The 26,717-nt window shown below is 28.6% G+C and overlaps 1 protein-coding gene across 1 annotated transcript in view; it reads left to right on the top strand.

Annotated features, from left to right (window-relative positions):
• Positions 1-26,717, top strand: part of LOC111641859 (cAMP-dependent protein kinase type II regulatory subunit-like) — a 111,041-nt gene that overhangs the window by 52,115 nt on the left and 32,209 nt on the right. The window contains exon 4 of the mRNA XM_023388107.1: positions 9,733-9,782. Within this exon, the coding sequence (XP_023243875.1) occupies positions 9,733-9,782 (50 nt within the window). The remainder of the gene's footprint in view (positions 1-9,732; positions 9,783-26,717) is intronic.

Genomic DNA, 26,717 nt, shown 5'->3' on the forward strand with positions numbered 1-26,717 from the left:
GATAGTGGGGGTTATATGTCATATCTTGAGTAGGGTCGGACTTAATAACAATTTTACTTGTTATTAGCATTTAAAATTTTTTATAAAACTTATCCCTATCCTCAAAATTAAGCTTTATCCTATTTTATAGTAATTAAAAATATAAAAAGTTTTTAATAATGAAATACCATAACAGATAGCGCTACAAACGCAGTTGTAAATGTCGTCGGGAAAGTTAAGCAACTTATTGTTGGATTTTCTGTTATCTTTACCCGTCTAATTCCTAAATAGGGATCAGTCTCCCATAAAAATTCCTTTAGGGAGGTGGCAAATCGTTGTGTTGCTTTTTCCTTATCCCATTAATCCACTCTACCAGTAAAAGGAAAATCAGAACAGAATGTTTATAGATTTATTTCACGAGAACACCCAGTCATATTTCACGAAAAACTACACTAAATCAATATATTTGTATATTGAATTATATAACAATGTTTTCTGTTATATTCTATGTAGTCTCTTATCTACTAGCCTGTATTATTGTATTACACAGAATAGATTTTTCAGTATAAATTTCAGAAAGACTTCGCTATAGGCCACATTAAATTCAATGTAAAGATGATTTAGCATAATTATTAATTATAGAAAAGTTATCAGTATAAATGACTATTGAAATTTGGAACTATAAGCCTGTGCACTGATATAAATAAAAGTATTAATGTAGTAGTTTGATTAAGCAAATTTATTCTCATTTTTATAATTATATATATATATATATAGAAGTAAATTGTCATTTTAATTATTAAAATATTTCATACCTATTCCAAGAAATTCCTAATGTTTGGTTCAGTAAGAATATTTATTTTCTGTATTTGGTTGCTATTGATAGACATCAATCGAAGTCACTTATGTAACAAGACGAAAAGAATAACATCGAACTAATTGCAAATAGCTAGTAATCGAACTAGAACAATTCTTTAGGAAGCGCGGATTAGAAATGAATCACTGACACTCAATTAAACAGACTTTCGGATTTGTCAGTTTGACAATTATATCAATAATCTGCTTCATCTTCAGTAACGTAACCAGGACGGACCTCTTACCTTTATTTGATTTTTCTCTTAATTTATTTATAAGTGCAGGGAAAAAAATTTGATTGTGACAAACTCACTTATACTCAAGTAAGCTGTATGTAACAATATGTAAGAGTTTACTCTTCTATCCACAGTTCTAGTGTCTACATCCACAATGGACAGGTGTGAATGTATGTTTGCCCCTCTCCGAATATCGGTTCCAAGTATGTTACTGTTCATATCTATAAGTTCTGTCGTATAGAAATGAACAAAATTGAATACAAGTTTCAGAGAAATTTGTATTTAATTTTTATATTTTATTTAAATGTATTTTTTATGATGGTTCACTTATGCCACCGATAATAATAACGATTGGTGTTAAAAATTTTATATTTATGATGTCACGTAGAATCTTTTATTACTTTTTTAGCTCCTGCTTTCTTTATATAAACATGTTTATGTTTAGTTTCGATAAACAGATTTGTAATTTTCAGATCTTTCCAAATATATTTTTCTTACTTAGAATAATTTTTAAGATAAACGTGGAAGATTTTTTTGATAAATAAATAGATAATTTAATTATTTTAAAGCTTAAAATATTTAAATAGATTCAAATAAAAGTAAACATTTCATTCTGTTATATATATTTTTTTCAATTTGAGCCATTGTAAAATGAGTTTTAATTACAAATAAGGTGATAAGAATCAATTCCTAGATACTGTTTGTGATAATTCGTTGCTTATTGGATGAATATTCATTAATTCGTTAATTTTTTATTTTTTAATTTTCAAATTATTATACCTGTACTTTTTAAGAGCAAATGTTTCCTCCGTTAAGTTAGTATTTTTCTTTAATCTGAAGAAATCTAAAACCTACTTGAGAAATCTGTTTTGCAATAGGGATTTTATATCATTGGGTGAATGATCCAGTGAGATCTATATAACTTTACCACTTCATACAGTGTTTTATGATAGCCTATATCAGTCTATATATTCATAAAGCCGTTTTCGAGAGTCTCTTGATATGTATGATCTGTAAATAAATATAATAGGAAAAGAATAAAATTAACAATCGGTTAAATTATTTCTAAATGTAAATTATGAATGATCAATTAATTTTTGCCAATAATTGCTTATAATGAATGTAAAAACATTTTTAAAAAAAATAATAATAATCTACATCTATTTTTCTCTCACAATAAACCCATCTGTTCTTTCATATCCGCTTCTAATGTATGTCTGGAGAACGGAGCAATAATACATTGTTTATTATTATTCCTTGTCTAGCTTAATATATGGCGTACTACTTGGAATCACGTTACGATTCATAAAGAATTTTAATATAAATACTTTCTTTCGATAACAGAAATGTTTTGAAATGGATTTTTAATATCAAAAACATATTTTAGAATAGAAGCATTCATCAGTATTTCTTTAAGTTGTAACTAAAATTCGTTGTAGGCATCCGAAACTACCAAAAAATGTTTGTTGTGATTGTTGATCCAAACTTATTATAATCTGTTTATAATTCTGAGCTTAAATTTAATTTTCTTTGTTATATTATTTTATACAATAACCATTTTTCCTTTTACCATATTTTTACAGCGAGAATTAATCATTTTATAATCATCTTAAGCTTATCCATATCTTAATACTTTCTTTCTATGCCTCAAATGATTGCTGTTTTAAATAATTATATTGTTTTTAAAAGATAATAAACAAGTTGTTTTGAAGTTTTATAAAATATTCTTCCAAAATACTTTAGAGAAAATTAATTAAACATGACATAATTATTCCATTTATTTGTTTGTTTCAATATTCATGTCAGAGTTGTCTTCTCTGTCGAGCTATAAAGCAATGCTGGAGAGAAAAACAACTCTAAATATACGATGTATTTTTAAGATATCGATCTTTGTAGATTAACAAATTATAATGTTTTTAATTAGCCCTATAATGAAGAATAAATTTCTTACTCAAAAAATCAATCTGGCGTCATAAGATTTAAATATAGAAATTGTTAGGTGGATAACAATACTTCTCTGGATTTCTATAACACGGTATTCTAATTATGATCCGGTTATAGACTGTAAGTCGATTTAGTTCAAGTCGAAAATATCCTTACACCAGAAGTTATTGACTGCTCACTATCTGTTTATCATGTGTAGACCTACTCTATATAATTAAATGTACAGTCGACCCCCCCTATAACACTTAAAGTCACTTAGATTTTACAAATACGTGAGCCGTTCACAGCCCGACACACGTATTTGTAAAATCTAAGTGACTCGTACAACATGAAATTCATATAAAACGGAATAATCAACAGTGTTATAGAGGGGTCGACTATAAATTTTTTTCTGATTTTTTTATTCGTTTTCTTTGTTCAAAAAATGAATACCAAGTTCTATGAGTAATTGTTTATTTATTTGAAATGTCTCGAGAACAATATTTGTTGCCCCCAATACAACAAACAATCAACAAAACCCATTAAAATACGCACTAAAAAATAACATACATTATGAAACATATATGTGTAAGCCTGTATGTATATATTATAAATCATAATTAGAAGAGCATCTGTATATGTAAAGTTTTAACTAAAAAATATTTTGGGCTGCAATTTGAAAAAATTGTAGACCTATAAATTCCCATTTTTGTCTATTGTCTGTTTGTTTTTCCTTAATCTCGAGAACAGAGTTAGATGGATGAAAGCCAGGACAATATATGGAAAGTTTAGGGGCAGGAGGTCCCGATTTACTTATACGAACATCCGGTGCAAACAGGAAGTCACGTTATTTCAATTCAAAAATTTCCCCTCTAATGGAGTCAGATAGATGACCGGCACGACTCTAACAGGAAAAGTATGATGTACAGGGACAAGCTATTACTAATTTGAGGTGGAGAGCATATATTTTAAGTTAAAAACTTATTAAAAATATGATTTAAAATTACAGCTCGGCATTTTGACGATGTCACAATAAGTAATTGCTCGTTTTATTATTAACTAATCACTGAAAAGAATTTAAACTCTACGATTAAGTTTTAAACAATGATGGAAATTTTAAATGCGTTAGTATTATTGCTATATTGATATCTATGCTCACCTATCAGTAGATTAATAATTAACTGTATAAATGATAATTTAAGTATGAAATAAGATGTTGCAGATCCATAAAACGCATTAAATTATATTCAGAAAGTACTTTAGTGCATCAATCTTTAGCTAATATTATAATCCATTGATATCGATAGGTCGTATAGTTATAGCATTTGGCTAATAGCCAGATCTACTCAATCTTTTTATTTTAGTTCTGCCGCTTCTACATTTATTACTTTTAGCATAATCTAAAATTTTTACTTATATTATTTAGTAAGAAATTTTCTTATTATTATTTTATTTATTTCTTTATTTCTTTGTAGTTATTCTAATAATATATTGGGTAACATTTTGCAATACGTGAAAAAAAGATTCGATTTTACTTAATTAAAGTTATATAAAATCAATTTTTACGAATTATTACTGATTATAAAATGATTTTCTCCATTGCGCTTTTAATAAAATCACGGAAACATTAATTAGAAACAAAAAATTTCAAATTACTAAATAAATTCGAAAAGTTATCAATATGAACAGGGCCAGATTTATGGGTGAACATCCTGGACACGTGTCTAGGGGGCCCCCAAACTAAAAGGGCCTTGAGGTCTTCGTATAAACAAATCCGCCCCTCTAAATATTTTGTGTTTACTTTACACGTGCGTATAGATGTATTTAAATTATTTTAAAGTTATTATAAATACATAATTAATGCGATTTTATATTAATCAGATTTACATTTTAATGAGTCTTGGGTTTATATTATTTCTTGATTTAAAAAAGTTCAGTTATTACATTATCATATCAATTACATAAACAATGTAGAAGGGGGAAAGTCATCTGTAATGAAAGCAAGATATTGAACGGAAGTCAAAAGTATTATTAGTGGATCGATCAAGGTTTTGGAAATATCCAAAGCTATCAGAACACGTATTTAAAGTTGTCATATATAAAAGTTTTCAAATTTTATGTGAATAAAATTAGTAAATATAAATACAAGTTTTCATTTAATCATAAATTATCATTTTAATAATTGTTTGAGCTATTGAAAAGATTTCTTATATTTTCGCAAGGAATTAAGAATCTTGCATTTTAATTTTAAGTCTTCAATAATTATTTTCTTAACCCACAATTTTATATTCCCGATTATAAACTTTCGATTCGTAGTTCAAATATTACTACATAATAATAAACCGGTCTATAATTAGAATCCTTTTATTTGGTATGATAATTTCTTGGAAATAATGTACTGAACAACGATGATTTCATTCGTAAAATAATGAGTTTTAAACTGACTTTTAATTTTGTTGAGCTACATTAAAATTAATAACCTTGAAAACAAAAAAAGTTACTTTAATATCTGGAATATGAAAGGGCAAAGGACGATTGCCCCTTGGGATCTAGTAAAAAAATTTCATAAATTTTAATCGTAAAAGTGATTGAGATGCACAACCATACACCCTTATTTGTTTATGGAAACGCGATACGTGGGCGATATGCTTAGGGAGAATGCCCCTCGGGAGGTCTTTTACGGAAAACTGGCCCTTATTTAGGTGTTAAAAACGTGAAGAAACCCGGCAAACTCCACGTGGCTAGGCGCGAACCCACGACCAGTGTTCGGTGGTTCGGTACTTGGCCACTAATGGGCACCTTATACCCTCGAACATGAGGCAGTCTGTCTGTCTTTTTGCATTAATTCAATACAGTATTCTATAATTTATTTATGGAAAAAAAACCCAAAAAATTAAATAATTAAATATAAAATTTAGTGATGTAATTGTCTCCAAGCTTCACACCCTCCCCTGAAAAATTTTTTGTGAACGTCCATGATCTGCAACGTGTAGGTTCGTATTTTATGTTCTTGATTTTTTTTAAGCCATTCTAAGAGTAGTAATTCTGTCTTCTCTCTCCGCTGAGCAAAAGTAATGCGATTTTTATGGGTAAACAATCACTCGTTGGCAAATGACACGCTAATGATATGCCATCGAATCTTTTTAGCAGTATTTTATGTAGAACGTTGTCTTCATCGGAAGAAAATACGGTGAGACCAAAAATTATTAGAGTTCTGCTGATTGGACCGGAAAGTCACTTACGTCAGTTAGGTTACGTCACTGTCGTCGTCTCTGAATGCTGGAATGTTTCACAGTGAAGCCAGCTATGGGAGAACCGGCGGTTGATTGCGGCGGGTATACGCGAATTCGTCGTAATTCAGCTGCAAATTTACAAGCTCAGTTTGATTTATTCGGTTTCGAATTATCACCAACGTTCGAAGGTATTTTTATTTGATTTTACTTACTTTTTTTCCCATTTTTTTACGCTTTATTCTCCGCGTTGTCTTCGGTGTCCTTTGGCAGTAGAAGTATGATCGATATTGAGTGGAAAGCTGGTGTATACATATATACCTGTTTGATATAGCCGCATCGCCCGAAACGATTTTACCTACTATGCAACTGCTATAAGGATATTCTCGGATTCCCTTTATGAAAGGATTAAATTTCTGTTATCGTCTTTGAAAATTTTAATCTGAAACCAAGAGCCGTTATTAAAAGTTGAGAATATTGTTGATGTTCTGTTGGAATTAAAATATATATCTTTTCATCGGAGAGATTGAAAGAGAAAGTTTTAAATATTATTTAAACTTGCTTTTAAGTAGAATTTTATACCGAGTTTTTTTTTAATCTCGGGTTGAAAAAGAAATATTTTCATTTCTGACTTTTAAATGGCTTTTAATTAAATATGTTATTTATTTATTCGAATTTTAGTATTTTATTATAAAAGTAAACATGCGCTCTAAGTAGATATTTGTTAATTTCTTTTATCTTTTCTTTTCAGAACCTCCAGTATTCACAAGAAGAAAATCAGGTAATATTTAATAAATTTAAATAAATGTTTAATTTATTTTAAAAACAAATTTTTAAAGAATTTCACATGCAGTTTTTTAAATTAATTTATTTTTTTTATTCTGGTTTTTACATTAATTACAAAAATAAATTAACTGTTTATAACAGAGTATATACAAGATTTTCAGAATTTTATTCTGTTAATGATTGTATTAAATATTTAATCTACACAAAGATAATCAATGTCTCCTTAAATAATTTATTAAGGTTATATTTTTATTATTTAAAAATGCATTAGATAAGAAAAATTATAACAATATTAGGTAATGTTTCTATATAAAACTATTCAATGAAAATCAACAGGAAATAATCGTTTAATTTTCTTTCAAACATATCATTTAATGTATTATTCAATAAGATCTATTTTTTAAACTAATTTCCTGTATATTTGTTTAAAAATAAAACTGAAATGTCAAACTCAATGAAAAGTCAATATTGATTGGACATTGAAGAATATAGTTCTAAATAAAATTAATAAAAGTAAAAATAGAAAATTTTAAATGTACTTGTATAATAATCAGTTTTTTTATATTAGAATAAAATTGTGTTTAATATTAATATCATTCTTCTTTGTAGATATTGTCCCATTGTAAAAAAATTTAAAGTAGACTTAAAAATTTTAATTAAAATTAAAAACGTGGAAATCTTTTTCAAATAAAGAAACAATTAAAAGCTATTGAAATACATTGTTTTTCAAAGCAGTTATTTTTTCTTATATTTATTTAGTTTTTAACTTTTCAATTGTAATCTAAAATATAAATTAAATCATATTACATAACTTATATAGAGCTTTATTATTATTATTATTATTATTCAAAAAAATTGAGAAATAGTTTAATTTATTTCATATATTTTTCTGTACTATAAGTTAAGTACTGTGTTTCTTAAACTTATTAGCATTTACCATATTGTCTTTAATGTTATGACAATTTTTAATATATTATATGACACGTGAACCTGTACATTGATGATGTTACATCTCAACTTATCATTACAATATAAGCAGAAATTTTTGGTAGAACATAAAAAATAATAATGATAATAATTTCTTTAATTATATTGAGCATGTTAACTTGTTAAGTCTGAGTCTTGCTATCAAAGGATTTGCACATACTAACAATTTTTATTAAATCTAAGAATGCATATTATTTGATAAATAATTCTGATAAATCAGAATGGTATGAGGTAATCTGCAAGGGATGATAAAAAATAATTAGATTATTAATGAAATAAATTTGAATCAACTTTATTTATTTGATTTATTTCATATATAACTAACTTTTCACTTATTCCAGATACTAAGCAATTTAATATAAAAGTAATTCAAAGCAAAAATATATAAATGATTTAATGTTTATATTTAATGATATGTAATGCGAAAAATTATATACTTTCCTTGTTTGCTGTTTAAATTGAGTTAGGAAAAATTTCTAAAGAATTTGTTTTAAATGGGTATTATTCTATATTAAAATATAAACTAAATTGTACCAAAAATAATTAACTGATATGCATAAAGAAAATATCATTAATGATACATTTAAGAAATGAATAATTCACGAAATAACCTCAATTTTGTCTTTGTATGTCAAACACGTTACATTAAAAAGTTTTTTTAAATTGCTCTACTATGTGTTTTGTTTATCCCACTATTGATTGGTGTATACAAAACTAGGTTTAATTGATTAATAAAATATGAAATGCTTTATTAAATTGAGATATACAAAAACAGTTTTCTTGGAAATATTCCCAAATACATGCAATACTTGCTAAGAGTCTAAATGTCCAACTGGAACTACAGATTAAGATCATATACATAACACCTTTTAATTTCCAGCAAAACCTTAGTTAAACCATTAGTTAAAATAAAAAGAGTTTGCTGGAAATTAAAAGCTGTTAAGTATATAATTTTGATACCTTGCTAATATGACAGATTAGGTTCCAGACTGTAAAAATAAAGCATATATTGCCTTAAAATGAAACACAGTTTCTTTTTCACCTTTCAGTGGATATAAAAATCTTAACATATTAATGCTATTATTAAGTGTGCAATAATACTGGGCCTAAAAAATGATGCAAAAGTAAAAACAATAAATAAAAAAATCCTCTGAAAATCCCCTCAAGAGCAAGGCAAGCACTGAAAATAATAAACATGAATATAGTTGGAAAGTATCTTATTAGCAAAGCGTTATAAAGTGAAGTGCCTTAAAATGAGACATATCTGCACAAATATAATAGTAAATATCGTTCATTCACATTTTCCAATATTGAGGAGTATGCTTCTTAATAGGTAAATCATGATATAACTAAAACAACATTTCAAAAATTTTTTTACCCAAATATTTTAGTTAATGTCAATTTTTGAATTTCTGGATTTCTAATATCTGCAATTTATAAAGTCGTTATCTGTTAATGTATTTTAACAAATGCATTGGTATGTAGAATTTAATTTCTCAGGCTTTAAACATTAGTAAATTTTTTGTTTTTCATGAAAACAAATTTTATGCTTATTTGTTATATGTATATGTACTCATAATAAATACCTATACATACTGTGTTTTATTATAGTTTAGTGTAAGAAATATTTTTTTGTTTTATCTTTAAATATTTTAAACATTATTTATTTTTCTTAATATTGCTTTAATCTAAAATCTTCAAAAAAAGATTTTAATGAATTAGTTTTTTTTATGTAGTATTTGCTGAACAGTATAATCCAGAAGATGACGATGATGATGATATTGAAAGAGTAAGTATTTTTAATCAAATAAATTACTTTTGCAATTATAATAATTATGTTTACATTTTAATTAAAATGCTAATTAATGAAAATTTATTTTTATTCGTTAATATTATAAAACATTTAAATGAATAAATACAGTCAAATTCTGTTAATACAGGTTTGTGTGAAGTCTGAGTTAATGCAAAGTAGATTTGCAGTCCTGTGAATGAAAATAGACATTTTAATATTAATGAGTTTGGTTAATACAAAATATCGGTTAACACAGTATATAATAAGCTTGTCATGGCTTGTAAAATCAATAACAATTATATTATGTCATTTAAGTACACTTTCAGTTTCCTGAAATCACACAAGCCAAAGTGGAAAAACACAAGACACATTATAACCAGGAGTGCATTTTTTTTACTTTAACATTGACCACAATGCTTATGATATTAATGCAATCTTTGAGTATACATCTCTATTCATTTCAACTTGCAAAATTACTTTTTCTTATAATCAGTGCTTTATATGATGTGACAACACTGAACAGTTAGTTAAGACAGTTGTCATACACATTAGAAACTAGAAAATTTTTGTTTATTCCTTCTGCTTTGTGGACAAATAAACACACTATTACACCAAGAACCAGCACAAAACTCAAATAACTTTAATGAAAACTAATGTTTTCTTCCATTTTCATACCAGTATATCAGGGCAAATCCTGACCAAAATTTTTGGGCATGCTGAAAGTTATAGTAAGAATTATAGGCATATCTCTGGCACTAAACAATAGACAGAAGCATTATTTGGTCTGAATAAAAAAGTATGGACTTTTTTTAATTCATACTTTTTTATTCACATTTTTATTTTATAAAGCCCAATATATCTACACATGAAATATATTATAATGAAAAAGTATTAAAAATTTATGATAATAATTCAATTTTTGTGGATCTTTGACACTGAGGGCCCAGGGCTTAAGTCCTATTAATCACTATGTAGATCAACGCTGTACACAATACATGTATGCTGACTGGGTACCACAAGCTTTCAATACAATCTGGCCATGTTAAATGCTTCGAATGACGTCATGCACAGGCACTTGCTTGCCACAGCAAACCACACTAGCAAGTGATCAAGTTCTTGCAAGCATTGCACTGACTTAAAATGGCTAACCAATAGCTGTCAATGTAAAAGCAAACACAAATGATAAGAGTTTACACATTAGAATAAATTATTATTGGCATATTTGTTTTCATATAAAAAGTATATTGACAGTTAAAACTTTTTCTTAAGCATGTAGTGCATGCTAAGCAAGCCCAGAGAATTTGCCTCTACATACATACATGCAGTGGCATCCAACCANCAAGAAAAGAATTGGCCTGAAGAAGGACTCAAACCTGCAATGCCTTCTTACTGTGGTGCATTGCCAGTTATACTACCCAGATTTTTGTCCAATCCCTTAAGCATGCAGTGCATGCTAAGCAAGCCCAGAGAATTTGCCTCTACATACATACATGCAGTGGCATCCAACCAGTTTTCTAGTAGTGACTGCCTGTGGGCACTAAGCGGGTCTTTTAGCCAGGCCAATTCCACAATGGGATGATCAAATGGTGAGTGATGGGACTTCATATATCTTGGAAAGACCACCCCGAAGAAATTCTTTGAGTTTTTCAAACCTAGACCCCCAGAGCAATAGGCTAACATCTTAACTGCCTCGGCCATCTCATTGGCAAGGAAATCAGAAATTTTTATGATTGGGAGATTTTTGATAAAATAAATAGTTTATGGATTTATGAAATAGTCCTTATTATTAATTGTTTTCATAACAGAGATAAAACAACTGAATTACAATATTAAATACTGTAATTAGTTTGTAATTTTGAAATTAAAAATAAACAGTTTCCATTGAAATCCAAGCAAATAAGTTATTTTTAAATTTCTAAAGTTTTAGTTGTCTGGTTTCTGGATTCAATTTGGCAGCTAGGTCAGCCTATTATATCCATTAGCTTTAATCTTTGTTCTACCAGCTTTCACCAAGGTCAAAAGAGAGAGTTGATTCTTTCTTTAAGTCACTGTATTTTAATAAAGTATATGTTTGGAGTAACACATAAATTTATTTGTTTATTTATTTCTTTAAACATATCTAAACAAGATAAAACATAGTGAAGAGATGGCCAACCCAAGGCCCACAGCTACATTTGGAATGGCCCGCATGATGATGGAGTGAAAAAGAAAAGATCAATTATGGAAAGCAACAATATGAAATCCTTAAAATTATAAAACATTACAAGGGACAACTAATCAACATTAGCATAAATTTTGAAAACAAACAGTATTTTAATAATTTCTTTAATAATTAAAAACAAAATAAATCAATTTTAATAATTAAATTTAAGTTATTCCCTATAATTACATAAACTAACATTTTTATCATGTGCATGAGCAAAACAATAATTGACTGCAATGAGAGGAATGCTCTCAACCACATGACAACACTGCTATTGAGTCAGCTGTATCGATGTTGTGTTGACTTATCATGTGTTAATCTTTATGTACAGTTGCCAGCAGTTGAGATTTGACAGTAATTGTGTTTTATTTTTAAGTTTGAAATTTTTTGTTAAATGTAATTAAATTAGGATTAAGTTCTTACAAATGGCTCTCAGTAAAGCTAGAACATCTAAATGGAAGCATGAAAATGACATGGTGATACGGGCTTTCAGTAACAATTGGAAAGAACAGTTTCTCTTCACACAAGATAAGTCATCAAAACCTGTGTGTTTGATATCTTATGCCACAATTACAGTGTCAAAGAAATATAATTTGGAAAGACACTTCAAACAGACACATGTGGGCTTCAGCAGTAAATATCCTGCTGGATCTTCTCTTAGAACAGATTATATTTCAAAGAAGGTGGAGCTTTCATCTCAGCAAACTTTTTGTCAAAAGGAAGGAAGAAATGAAGAGCATGATGAAAATTTCATATGAAATTTCTTTACTTTTTATGTGGAAGAAAAAACACTTTTCAGGTTGTGAAATAGTTAAAGAGAGATTATCTATTTTTGCTGAAAACAGTGGTGATCCAAGTATTAAGAAGATGGCTGAAAACATTGCCTTTCCCATAATACAGTCATGAAAAGAGTGGAAGAGATGGCAAATGATGTATTGAAACAAATGAAAGTTGCTGTTGCTTCTTCAGAATACTTTTCAATTGCAATGAATGAAAGCTGTGATATCACTGATAATGCACAATTACTCATTTATGCTCAATGTGTTAATGAAAATTTTGATGTTACTCAAGATTTCTTGGTCTCTACTAACTTTCAACTACAACTACAGGTTCTGACATTTTTGAAGTAGTGAAGGGATGCATTGAAAATGCTGAGAATGATGGACAAAGACTTGAGTGGACTAAACTAGGGAGCATTTGCACCAATGGAGTTCCTTCAATAGTGAGAAAAAGAAATGGCTTTATTTCTCTGCTTGAAAAGTATTTGAAATGTAAGTTATTTAAATACCATTGTATTATTCATCAGGAAGTATTGTGTGCTAAAGAAATGAAAATCAGCCTTGTCATCGATTCTGTTACGACTGTGTCAATAAGATGCGGGTGTGAGCTCTCAATCGTAGGGAGTTCAGAGTGTTATTCGAAGAAAGAACTAACAAACAAGGAAAACTGTTGCTGCATTGCTCTGTCAGCTTTCAAAAGGAGAGGTGTTGTTTTTGAAACAGAAATGTGATTTACTTAAAGACAAAACTTGACTCTATGATTTAGCTTTCTTGGTAGACATCATAAATTATATTAATTTACTTAATACTCATTTACAAGGTGAAAATTGTTCATTTCCAACAATGTTCTACCTAATTGTTTATTCAAGAAGAAATTAAAATTGTTTTCAAGAAAATTGTTTCAGAAAAATCTTGACCACTTTTCCACTCAAAAAAGTTTTCAAAATTAGTATGATAATTTGGATTTGGACTTTAATAGGTATCATTCTGCCATTACAGCACTAACTGAGTCATTTGATTCCCATTTCAAATACGTTGAAGCTGAAAGGAATAACTTCACTCTGTTCATTAATCCATTCTCCATTTTGAAATAGGGAAATATTTTCACCCAAAATCCAATGGAAATTGTAGACATTAAAAATCACTCAGGACTTGTAGCAAAATTTCAAGAGTTACATGAATCACTGAATTTGTGATTTGAAAGCCTTCTGGAAATTTGTTTCTAAAATTGATTACCCAGAAATGCATGATGTCCTATGTTTTGTGTGTAGATTCAGTTCCACCTACATTTGTGAGCATATTTTTCAGCAATGATCTTTGTTAAAAATAAGTATCAACCTGTATGGCAGATATTCATGTGGGCCGTCTACTTCTGTTATCAATCTCAAAAATCAATCCTAATATTGAGAAACTGTTAGCTGAAAAGCAAGTTCAGAAACCACATTGAGCAGATTTTTAATTCGGATTCTTTGTTTTTTAATTATAATTTCAATTTTTTGTTCTCCTTTCAATAAAAAATATTTTTAATATTTTGTCACTTTTGAACTGATGCTAGTGGCTTATTTAATATTTGTTTTTATATTTACCTAACAATATATTTTAATATTTTTATTATCTTTGTTTACTTTTAATGTTATTTAGTTCATCTTTAACTACTAATTGAAATTAGATGTAGGGGATGGTAGGACAGTGGCCTGCCAAAATATTTGTGCCCATTTATACACACACATGTAAGAAAGGTTGGCCACCCTGACATAATGAAATAATAGGGAGAAAATTTGGCTTTTGCCATTTGATGATATAACCATTCATTTCTTGCAAAGTTTGCTTAATACACATCTCATTAATACAAAGTGCCAATTTTTAAGTCCATTCAACTTTGACACAGGTTCTGACTGTATTATCCTAAAAATATTTTATTGTTTTTTATTTAATTATTTTTTATACATGAAATTTCTGAAATGTTGTTGTTATTTTTTTTTGCCAAAATCAATAAACTAAAATGTGGTACGGTACTTGGCCACTAATGGGCACCTTATACCCTCGAACATGAGGCAGTCTGTCTGTCTTTTTGCATTAATTCAATACAGTATTCTATAATTTATTTATGGAAAAAAAACCCAAAAAATTAAATAATTAAATATAAAATTTAGTGATGTAATTGTCTCCAAGCTTCACACCCTCCCCTGAAAAATTTTTTGTGAACGTCCATGATCTNGTTTTGCTTTTATTCTTATTTTCTATTTTTATATAAGTAAACTTAAGGGAAAATTATAAAATATTAAAGACTAAAATATATTTTTTAACGTATTTATTTAACCAAGAATATAAACTACATAACAAACTATATCTATCTATTCAAAGAAATAAATTTATATCTTTTTGAGTCAATATGAAAGTTTTAAATTTATAATGAAATTATCAAAATATTTTAAACTATTTAATTTTTAAAAGAAATAATTTATTTTTGTAACTACTTAGAATGGGATTTTTTTGTATAAATAAACTGAAATACTTTACATTAAAATTTGAAAAACACTAAAAACAATTTGTTGTTTTATTATTATGGTCTTGATGGAGTGTATTCTTCTCTGCTTATATAACAGTGCCTAATAGGTTCAAATCATAACTGTAGAACAAACTATTATGTTTACGTATGCTTATATACATATTTGTGTTTAAGAATTTCCTGACATGTTTTTAGTATGACAGCTTTTTATAATGTGATCAGGGCATAAATATTGTTAAATAAATAATGTTATATACAATATACTGTTTAATTTTAAAATTTTCCCAAGATGAGATTGGTTAAACCCCAAAACACCTCCTGTATGTATGAATTTGGGTGTACATAGGAAAGGGTTTGTAGGCATCTGTTTCTTTCTATGCTTTTTAGTAACCAAAATAGAGATTAGTACTTTTTAAATATCCCTTCTTATCTATCTATCTTTTACATTTTATTCCAGAATCTGAGAGAAGTAGATTTTATATAATTTGATATTTCTCATTGTTTATTTCCCATTTCTCTTCTTTTGTTTCACATGTATTTTTTGTAAGTTTTTCCAGTCTGTCTGTTCATTCATGTGTTCTTGCATATATTCATACTTTTTCTATCAGGAAACAGAAAGTTGCTATTTTGCATTGAACAGAATACTTAGATGAAGATATATACAACAGCTGGAATAAAGATTTTCTAAAATTAATGTGTTGTATTCCTCTGTTTCTTTTATATTCTTTAGATTTAAAAACTGGACTTTAATTAGATTCTGTTATTTCTTTTTCAAATTTTAGGATAAATTTATCCTAAAAATTGAAAATAAAAATATTATTTCAACATTTTAAAATGGTATTAATTGATATCATTTCTAAAATAATATGAATTAGGTAGCTTCAAATGACCAAATGACATGTAATAATATTAATTAATATCAATTAATATGTGTTCAAAAGTTTAAAATATGAAAATATTTTAAACCATTTGATAGCAATTCATATCAATTCTATTGTTTGCCTGTTCTCTTATACAAAATAAATGATTGCAGGTTACTTGTCATCTGTGGTCATTTAAAATCATTTCCTTCCAACTGACATCAATTTGCATCATTTGATATCATTATCATTAGCAAATGATTTCAAACAATGTTTTTATCAGGGTAATTCCCAATGATGGATCATTTAGTAGTTCTTCAAACGTTTTCATTTCCATTTCTCCAGATACCATTAGCATACCTTATATATTCTCAAATTGCCTTCACTACTGTTAGGACTTTTCCTAATGAGGAAATTATTATAACATACTTTTGTATGTAATACTTTTGCTTGAAACAGAAATATGATTTGTATACATGATATAACAATAATCTGAAATGTTGTAGAGGTGGAATATTTGCTTGAAAACATCAGAGTAAATTTATGCTTATTTTAAGAAAAATAAACCACAATTATTTCTTAGATTTTCTTTCTGATTACAGTATTTCTGTATTATCATAATTATTATTTAGTATTTTAAGAACACTATCAATGAGAGAAAGAACAATTAGGACAATTGAGATTAGAACAATAAGACTATACTATGTTTTTCATTTTCAAATTAAATTCAGGAGTGTTCCAAATAATTTGCTGCCTGAGGCAAGCCTAGGAAGAGTGCCAATATACTTGTATTTCTATAAACGTTATAACTTTTTTAGTATCCCTTCCAATTTGTTGCCTGAGGCAGTTCCCTTTCTGACTCATAATATATAAATTTATACAGGATTGTGCAACATTCTCCTGTAAAAATCTATATGTCTGGCAATCTTTGGAGGATATATGATCTATAAATTTCCTAGATTAATGGAAGTATATTATCATTTATCATTATATTTGTGACTGGTTGTCTTGTCTATGAAAATTGTAATATTTCATAAAGTAACTGCTTCAGTAAATCACTCACTCATCTACATACATCTTTGTGAAGCAGCAAAAGAGGTTTATTAAACTAAAATAAATTACAATTTTGATCATATTTAATGACCTTCATCAGGTTGATATTCCAAAATTCAACATTTTGAAATAGTAATGGAACTATGCTAAGTACTAACAAGAATATGCAAATTAAACTGTGTTCAGTATTTGCATATTCTTGTTCTATTTTCTGTTACCAATACCTCCATCTGATCTTTGCTTCCAGATTACAGTTGGTCTGGAAATGAAGATTACATGGAGATCCTTATTGCATAACTGTTAAAATATCTACACAATAAGGAGATAAGGATGCATTATTAATTATTTTATCCTTCTTTTAATCCTGATAAGAATCCATTTTTATCATTTGATCAATAACATTTATCAAGTTGATAAATGTTATTGATCAACTTGTAACAATTGTATATAAAATAGAATTAAAAATTATTGGTTCATTTTATAGTAAATCTGCATTTTTAATTGTAAAATGGCAAATAAAAGTATTCATCACATTCAACTTTGACACAGGTTCTGACTGTATTATCCTAAAAATATTTTATTGTTTTTTATTTAATTATTTTTTATACATGAAATTTCTGAAATGTTGTTGTTATTTTTTTTTTGCCTAAATCAATAAACTAAAATATTTTAATATTAAATAAAACATAAGATAATTTCAAAATAGTTTTGCTTTTATTCTTATTTTCTATTTTTATATAAGTAAACTTAAGGGAAAATTATAAAATATTAAAGACTAAAATATATTTTTTAACGTATTTATTTAACCAAGAATATAAACTACATAACAAACTATATCTATCTATTCAAAGAAATAAATTTATATCTTTTTGAGTCAATATGAAAGTTTTAAATTTATAATGAAATTATCAAAATATTTTAAACTATTTAATTTTTAAAAGAAATAATTTATTTTTGTAACTACTTAGAATGGGATTTTTTTGTATAAATAAACTGAAATACTTTACATTAAAATTTGAAAAACACTAAAAACAATTTGTTGTTTTATTATTATGGTCTTGATGGAGTGTATTCTTCTCTGCTTATATAACAGTGCCTAATAGGTTCAAATCATAACTGTAGAACAAACTATTATGTTTACGTATGCTTATATACATATTTGTGTTTAAGAATTTCCTGACATGTTTTTAGTATGACAGCTTTTTATAATGTGATCAGGGCATAAATATTGTTAAATAAATAATGTTATATACAATATACTGTTTAATTTTAAAATTTTCCCAAGATGAGATTGGTTAAACCCCAAAACACCTCCTGTATGTATGAATTTGGGTGTACATAGGAAAGGGTTTGTAGGCATCTGTTTCTTTCTATGCTTTTTAGTAACCAAAATAGAGATTAGTACTTTTTAAATATCCCTTCTTATCTATCTATCTTTTACATTTTATTCCAGAATCTGAGAGAAGTAGATTTTATATAATTTGATATTTCTCATTGTTTATTTCCCATTTCTCTTCTTTTGTTTCACATGTATTTTTTGTAAGTTTTTCCAGTCTGTCTGTTCATTCATGTGTTCTTGCATATATTCATACTTTTTCTATCAGGAAACAGAAAGTTGCTATTTTGCATTGAACAGAATACTTAGATGAAGATATATACAACAGCTGGAATAAAGATTTTCTAAAATTAATGTGTTGTATTCCTCTGTTTCTTTTATATTCTTTAGATTTAAAAACTGGACTTTAATTAGATTCTGTTATTTCTTTTTCAAATTTTAGGATAAATTTATCCTAAAAATTGAAAATAAAAATATTATTTCAACATTTTAAAATGGTATTAATTNTTTCTTTAACGAAAAAAAAAAAAACATTTTTTTTTATTCCAGTTGTGTTTATACTGTTTCTTTGTTGGTTTTGGGAAAATTCATGATAATGCACCTGAGTATTTTTCACGTTTTGTAAAGCTACTCTTGCTGACTTAAGACAAAGAAAAAGCTGTTTGATAAGTTTTTAATTATAAACTAAAATCAGTAGGTAAACTGCATTATTGTTGTGTAATCTGTACCTGTTTTTTCAAATTGACATTTGACATAACATAAATAACTCATGGGTTACCACACCAAATTATAACAGTAGACTCCTCCATATCCATTGATGATTGAACTGTTGATGAAATGAAAATTAAGTTTATTTTTTGTAAATTTAATAATTTAATTTAGAAGGTTCTACAAGAAAAGAATTGGCCTGAAGAAGGACTCAAACCTGCAATGCCTTCTTACTGTGGTGCATTGCCAGTTATACTACCCAGATTTTTGTCCAATCCTCACTTCTACAACCTATTAATTTAAATATAACCATACTTGGTTACTTATAATGCCAGCTGGAGACAACTCAGTGCCTAAGGCCTTTAACTCCCACTATGGCACTCACTTCTACCTGGGCATGGTCTACATGTAAACCCAATAGTTATATATTAAAGCCAAACATTTGCCAGATTATATCAGGGTATATTACTACTATTATTATTAATTGAATGTTAACTAATTTGGCATTAAATCAAACGACCATCATAATTAGTGTTGCCACCTTTTCAAAATTGCTGACCTGGACATTTTAAAATTAGGATGTTATACCAAAGCATGCACATTGTAGGAAACTGTACAAGTCATGCAAATGTGATTTTACAGCCAAGAACCAAACAATGTGCATGCCAGTTTTAAACCAGTTAGGGACTTGTGTTGAAACAAACCTAATATTTGCAAAATACTCGCAAATATTTTTATAAATTTATTTTGTCTCATCATAATTTCACAATTTCTACAAAAATTGGACAAATTAATAATTAATCTGGACCATGAATTTAAAAACAGCTTGTCCCAGTGAAAACCAGCCTGGTGGCAACACTAACCATAATTAATTGGGTTATTTTATGCCCAATTAATTACAAATTGTCAATTGATTTAATGTTAATATATCAGGCTTTAGTATGTTTATATAAAGTAATTTGGTACTAGAGACAGGTGTTACACACCATTTCTTGCTAAATTTAATAATTATAATTAAATTAATATTTTAATAATTAATTTAGAAGATTTTGGAAGAAAAGAATCAGCCCAAAATGGGACTTGAACCTGTAACTCTCAAATATAAACATTGTGGTGTGTGTGTGTACATATACCATGCTGAAGTAGAAGTGATAACCAGCTATTATAATGTTACAGATATGCCTAGTGGGAGTTATAGGCCATAGGAACTGAGTTGTAAGTAAGCAAGTATGGTTACGTCTAAAATAATAGGTTCTGGAAATGAGGATAAGATGCTTTGGGTAGCGTAACTGGCAATGTGACCACACAGTAAGCTGGAATTGGGATTCAAGTTCTGCTTTGGCCTATTCTTTTCTTCCAGAACCTTCAAAATTAATTATTAAAATATTAATTTAATTAAAATTATTAAATTTAGTAAGAGATTGCACCTAATGCCTACCTCTAGTGCCAAATCACTTAGCATTTAAATAATAATAATAATAATAGTAGTAATATAACCTGATATAATTTGGCAATCATTTGGCTTTAATGTACAGGGTGGGAAAGAAAGTCACTTAACACCCCTGCTGCAGAATATAGAATGTTCCCAAAGAATGTACATTGAGCACATCATGTAATGTGCTTAACTCTTTATTGATCTATCTCAAATGGTTACAATCTTTCAGCAAATTTTGACCCTAAATGATATATCACATTACCACTTTCCATTTACAGTTTCAGAGTTGCATTCAATATGGTTGTCATCAAGATGATGTCCATGTGCGTAACACATCAATCTATTTCCCCCTTGGTCTAATGTGTTCCTGACATGAACGAATTAACTTTGAGTACAGTACATTCTATATTCTGTAGAAAGAATGTTAAGTGATTTTCTTTCTCGCCCTGTATAACTATTGGGTTTGGATATTTATATATGTATAATACTAATAATTTTAAACAAATATGAATCTCTCATTTGATAAATTGATTAATTCCACAAAATAAAAAGTAGAGAAATTGATAATATATGTAATTTTTTAAAATTCCTTTTTGATTTTAAATTTAAATAAACATTGTAGAATGTACTTTTTGGGTCATTACATTAATTCATAGTTTAATATTTATAAACCAATTTTATATGGTTATGCAAATATAAAAATAATAATGATTATTTCAAGGTTACACTAATGGAGTTAATTGATTTGGCCTATGAACAGCTCTTATAAAACTGAGATATAAAAAAAAATAACAAGATTGATTTAGAAAATTTATTATAATTATTACATTGTAAACAATTAAATAGCATATTTAATAATAACGTTAAATTCTTTAAAATCTCTTTTTGCAATAATTAATACCTGATTTAATGCAGTTAGTAGATAAAGTTAAAAATTAGCATAGTTGAAGAATGCATCAATATTTCATATGTTGCTGTATTTAAATTGCAAAATTATTTAAATGCAGTGAATAAAAGACAGTCTCATCTCATAAGCAGAAAGGAGAAAAAAAATCAATATATTGTTGTAAGTAGATATTAACCACTGTAGTCAAATTGTTAGCTTTTTTCTACACTTCAACTTTAATACATTAGTAAAATACAGTATTTTGAGATAGGATAAAATGTCTCTGGGAACATTCAAACAGATCACATATCTTATAAATTCCAAAAAAAAAAATTTTTAATCTTGAATAAAGGAATGTGAAAAGTGCAATAATTGCCACTAAGGTATACAACAATATTGAGACATAAAAAATTTTGTTGTAAATTCTAAAACTTAATAAAATAATTTCTAGATTAAAACCAAGTAAAACTACTCTCTCTTATCCGACTTCGAGTGATTTATTTTAGCAGACAAACAAATAACGTAGAAATACTAAACTTTAACTTTAATTGCCAATAACTTCATGTTCATAAAATCCAAATGCATTTTACTTAAATTAAAGCCTCATCAGTGGACATAATAAGCAAAGTGTAAGTGAAATTTCATCCTTCTTTTTGGGGAGGTTATCACATACTCTTTTTTCTGGGGATAACAGAGATTGTCTCTGGTGGCATGAAGCCTTCAGGAAACTCCTAGGTTCTTCACTATGGTCTGGATTGACCTTCTTTCTCCACCGTCTCTCTCTCATTTATACTCTCCTTTCCCTTCTCCAAAAAAAAACCATTACTTCCACATTTGGGCCCTTGGGCATTTATTCTCCCCATGGGACGGTTCAGAATGTCAATCAACAACTGAGTGAAAGTGACGTAGAAATAAAGGGCAGGAGAAAGTTCTAGAAACAGGAAATTATAAGAAAAGAGGACAGAAACTACAAACTAGAATATTCTATAATAATTTAAAATTATGGCTTAAAGCCACAGAAGCATCATCTACATTGAAGTAAAAATTCTAAGATGACAACATTTATTCATAGTGATTTTACAGTAATTTTATTCTTTTATAAAATCACATTAATTTAATATAATAATAAAAAGTGTGAACCTTAATGAAATTCAGCGCACAGCCTACAGTCCCTGGCCAAATTATTAGATGAACTATAGTTTTTTTGCAAATCTTAATTATCAGCTAGTACAATTTGGTCTTTGAATATTTATTACCAATGAATTTAACCTGTAATGTACAGTTTACTTTATTACATAAGTGCTAACACAAATAAAACGTTATATTCATTGAAAATTTTTGTTTTTATTAACATAGTAAAAAAATATAAAATTGCCATTTAAATTTTAGTATTTTGTTGAGTCAACTTTTGCAGCTATGAAAGCCTCAATCCGGCGCAGCATGCTGTCGATGCAAGACTGGACCGTCTCCTGCATTTGTGGATGATGATTCCACACATGGATGATTTTTTCCAAAAGCTGCATTTTGGTTGTGATGACCTCTTTGGCCACTTCCCTCTTCATGAGCCGTCACACATTTTCTATGGGGTTCATGTCGGGACTATTACCCAGTTAATCCAACAGGTTAATTTTGCTCTTGTAGATATGTTTTCACAGACCTGGCTGTGTGGCAGGGAGCTCTATCTTGCATAAAAACATATAGCAGCAACCGATTTTGCAAGACTTCTTTATATTGGTCTTGCCTCATGGTGCCTTTTACTACGTACAGGCACCCAGTGCCCTTGCCACTAATGATGGACCAAATCATTACTTTCGTGGGGTGCTTAACAGTCTGAATGACGCAGTCAGAATAAAATTTTTCGCCTCTATGAAGACTGACAAAATGAGCTTTGTTGGCTAAAATTTCAAATGTGCTTCCATCGCTAATTCAGACCTGAGAAAACAACAAAAAAGTATCTTATTAATCAAGTACCTACTATTAATTTGCCTATTTTATAGTAAATAATCTATATAATGTTAAATTACCAATCTCCAGAAGTCTACATCCTTATCATGCCACTGTTTGACCCTCTCCAAATGCTTTGCTTTTATTGCAACTGTTAAGTTGAATTTTCTTGCTGGTCGGTAAGCCTTAAAATGCAGATCTTTCAATTTTCTGTGAACATGTTGCTCAGAAGCATTCACGTTTGCATCTTCCAATTGAGATTTTATTGATTTAGAGGTAGCAAATCTGTTTTCTAAGCAAATTTTCTTAAGACATCTTTCTGACTTTGGGGTGAAAATTGGCTTTCTGCCGCATTTATTTTTACTTTTCGGACTCAGATCTTGATCTGATTCAACTTGTTTTTTATAAGTAGTATGCTAGCTTCAGACACCTTCAACCTTCGTGAAATTTCACGGTTGGAATACATTTTTGTATTAATGAAAGATTTGACTTCAGCATTTTTACGTGGTGAAAGGTCCCCCTTTTTGCCCATGTCAAAAGATAACAATTGATCATATCTGGTTGGTAAAAATACTACTATCAAAGAAAACAAACACTTGCATAATTGTATACCACAAAATGAATGCAAGAAGTGAACAGAAACACGTCCACACCAGTAGCAATTGAAAACGCAACTGAAACACATTCATACTTGTACACTACACTTTAGTGTCTAAGCTCTGATACCTACCAATAAATTAATATTGTAATGAAATATAACAAAAATAGGTATACAATGACATTAAAAAATAAATTTTGTTTATCAAAATTATGATTTATAAGATAGACTTACACCAGACTGGGTATAAAACATGTAATTATGAAAAATCTGTAATCTGTAATTATGAAAAATCTGTCTAATAATTTGGCCAGGGACAGTATATTTATTAAGGTTTCTTTTATGGACCTTATATAATATTTCTAGTACTGTATTTAAATTATTTCTTAATTTTCTTTTCAAACTTATGATCTGAAAACTTTTATACATAGTTATATATGCTAAAGTTTTCAATTTTATTACAGAAAAACTAATTAACAGTAATTTTAAGGACCTAAAAAAGTCTATCTTTTGTCTATTGACAACAAAATACAGATCTTAAATTTTTATATAAGTAATAGAGATATGTGTCTAAAATATTTTTTTATTTAAATAAAACAGTCTAGAAAAAAAAATGAATTTATGTTAGCCATGTTAATTTTATGCAAGTGTCCTTTTTTTAGTTTTTCTTCTAATACAAGTTTTATTATATCATATCTATTATTTTTTTATTGCTAACTAGATACTTGAGGTGCTTAAGGCATCAGTTTATCATTCTGAGAAATCAATCCAAGCACACCCATAGAAAATTTTTATGGGCAATTTATCCCAGATATGTTGAACATCATCCTTCATCATCTAGCCATCTCCATTATTGGCTTGACCAAACCCATGATGGTTATGGCAAAAGGCACTTTTAATGCCCACATAGCAGAAAGAGACAAAAATATTTATATAAACACTCATTGATAAAAACTTCTACTCATCAAGGAGGTATTCGGAATTGAATGAAACTTTATTAGTGGAAGGTAATGATGATGGCAATAAGTGATTACAATATAGCAAAGGAACAATTTTTTGTGCAACAGCAGTACAATTTAAATGAACCTCTAGTACCTTGGACTTCTCCTGGATATGTGCAATGATTCAGTCAAGCTCGAAAGCATACAGTCATCATAAGCTATCTTATGACAAATTTTCCCACAGAAGTTGCAACTGCCTCTCCAGATCCTCCACACTCAAACACAGCCAAAGCTGGTGTTACGTCTGGTCTCACAAAGGAACAATGGATAGCAAACTTGGACACTGGGTAAGCCAAGAAAGTGTAACAATATGATGGAAACATTCCCGAGATATCTTGACTATGTACAGCCAAGTATTATCTTGCTGGAAAATTGCTGTTTGCAGCCTTGCCATAAAAAGGAAAACAATGCAAAGGATTTCCTGAACATGATGCTGTGCTGTCAATCTTGCTCACATCACTACTGGAGGTGATTGACTGTGATAAAAGACATCCCTAGACCAAAATGCCAGTAGTAGTGACATAGTGCCATTCAACAGTAAAGACAGGATTGAATTGCTCACCAGTGGTACTCCACACACTAACACAGTAATCATTAATTCCCAAACAGAACTTGAAGATTCATTGCTAAAGATGATATGCCACCAGACTGTAGCAGTTCATGCTTCTCTGTCATGGCATCTCTACAGAGACAGACAATGTTGGGTGATAATAGCAGATGTGTAGCAGTTTCTGCCAATGGTATTGGAAGAGATAAGGTTCTAAAGTGAGGCATTTACTTACCTCTGGATGGTAGACAAAAATGCTGTTGTGGTTCATCCAAAGACAATTTTTAATCATATTTTTAATTTATTTAATTTAAAATGTATATTCTCCACCTCAAATTAGTAGTAGTTTGTCCCTTTATGTCATATTTTTTCCTTTAACAATAGTCATGCCAGTCATCTATTAATTGCTTTCAAGGGGAAGTTTTAAATTGAAATAAAAGTGACTTCTAGTTTCCATCAGAAATTCATATATAATTAATTGGGGCTTCCTAACTCTAAGGTTTCCCTATCTGGTCTCGAATTTCATTTATCTAACTCTGATCTCAAGATTAAGGATGGACGGACGGACGGACGGACAACAGTGGGAATTTATAGGTGTACAATTTTTTCAAATTGTAGCCCTATTAATAAGATTCACACTTGAATTATAATTCATTTCTGTTATATATAAACAAATAAGTCATACTTTTGCTGAAAAAATAATATTTTGTATTAAAAACAACAGTTGATGAATTTGTTAATAGACAGAAGAAAATTTATAATAATTATTTCATATATATATATATATATAAATACTATTTGAATCAATGCATAAAAAGCTAATAGGCCACAACATTTATACAAGCTCCAAAGAGTTGGTACTTCGGCATACTCATGGACACAAGCAACTTTTGTGCTGATGCCGCAAATTTTGCAACAATCGGCATTTTAATGAATACCTCCTTCTCCCTTCAGTCGGCCGGCAGTAAAATGAAAAATAAATGAAAATTTAAAAAGGATCTTATTCAAAATTCTGAAAATATTAAAAATTTCCGTGACACACTTGACGTACTCACGCAAAACACAAGTGT

The sequence above is a fragment of the Centruroides sculpturatus genome, unplaced genomic scaffold (genome assembly GCF_000671375.1).
Source record: "Centruroides sculpturatus isolate CEXI.00-Female unplaced genomic scaffold, Cexi_2.0 scaffold1546, whole genome shotgun sequence".
In the NCBI taxonomy this organism is placed as follows: Eukaryota; Metazoa; Arthropoda; class Arachnida; order Scorpiones; family Buthidae; genus Centruroides; species Centruroides sculpturatus.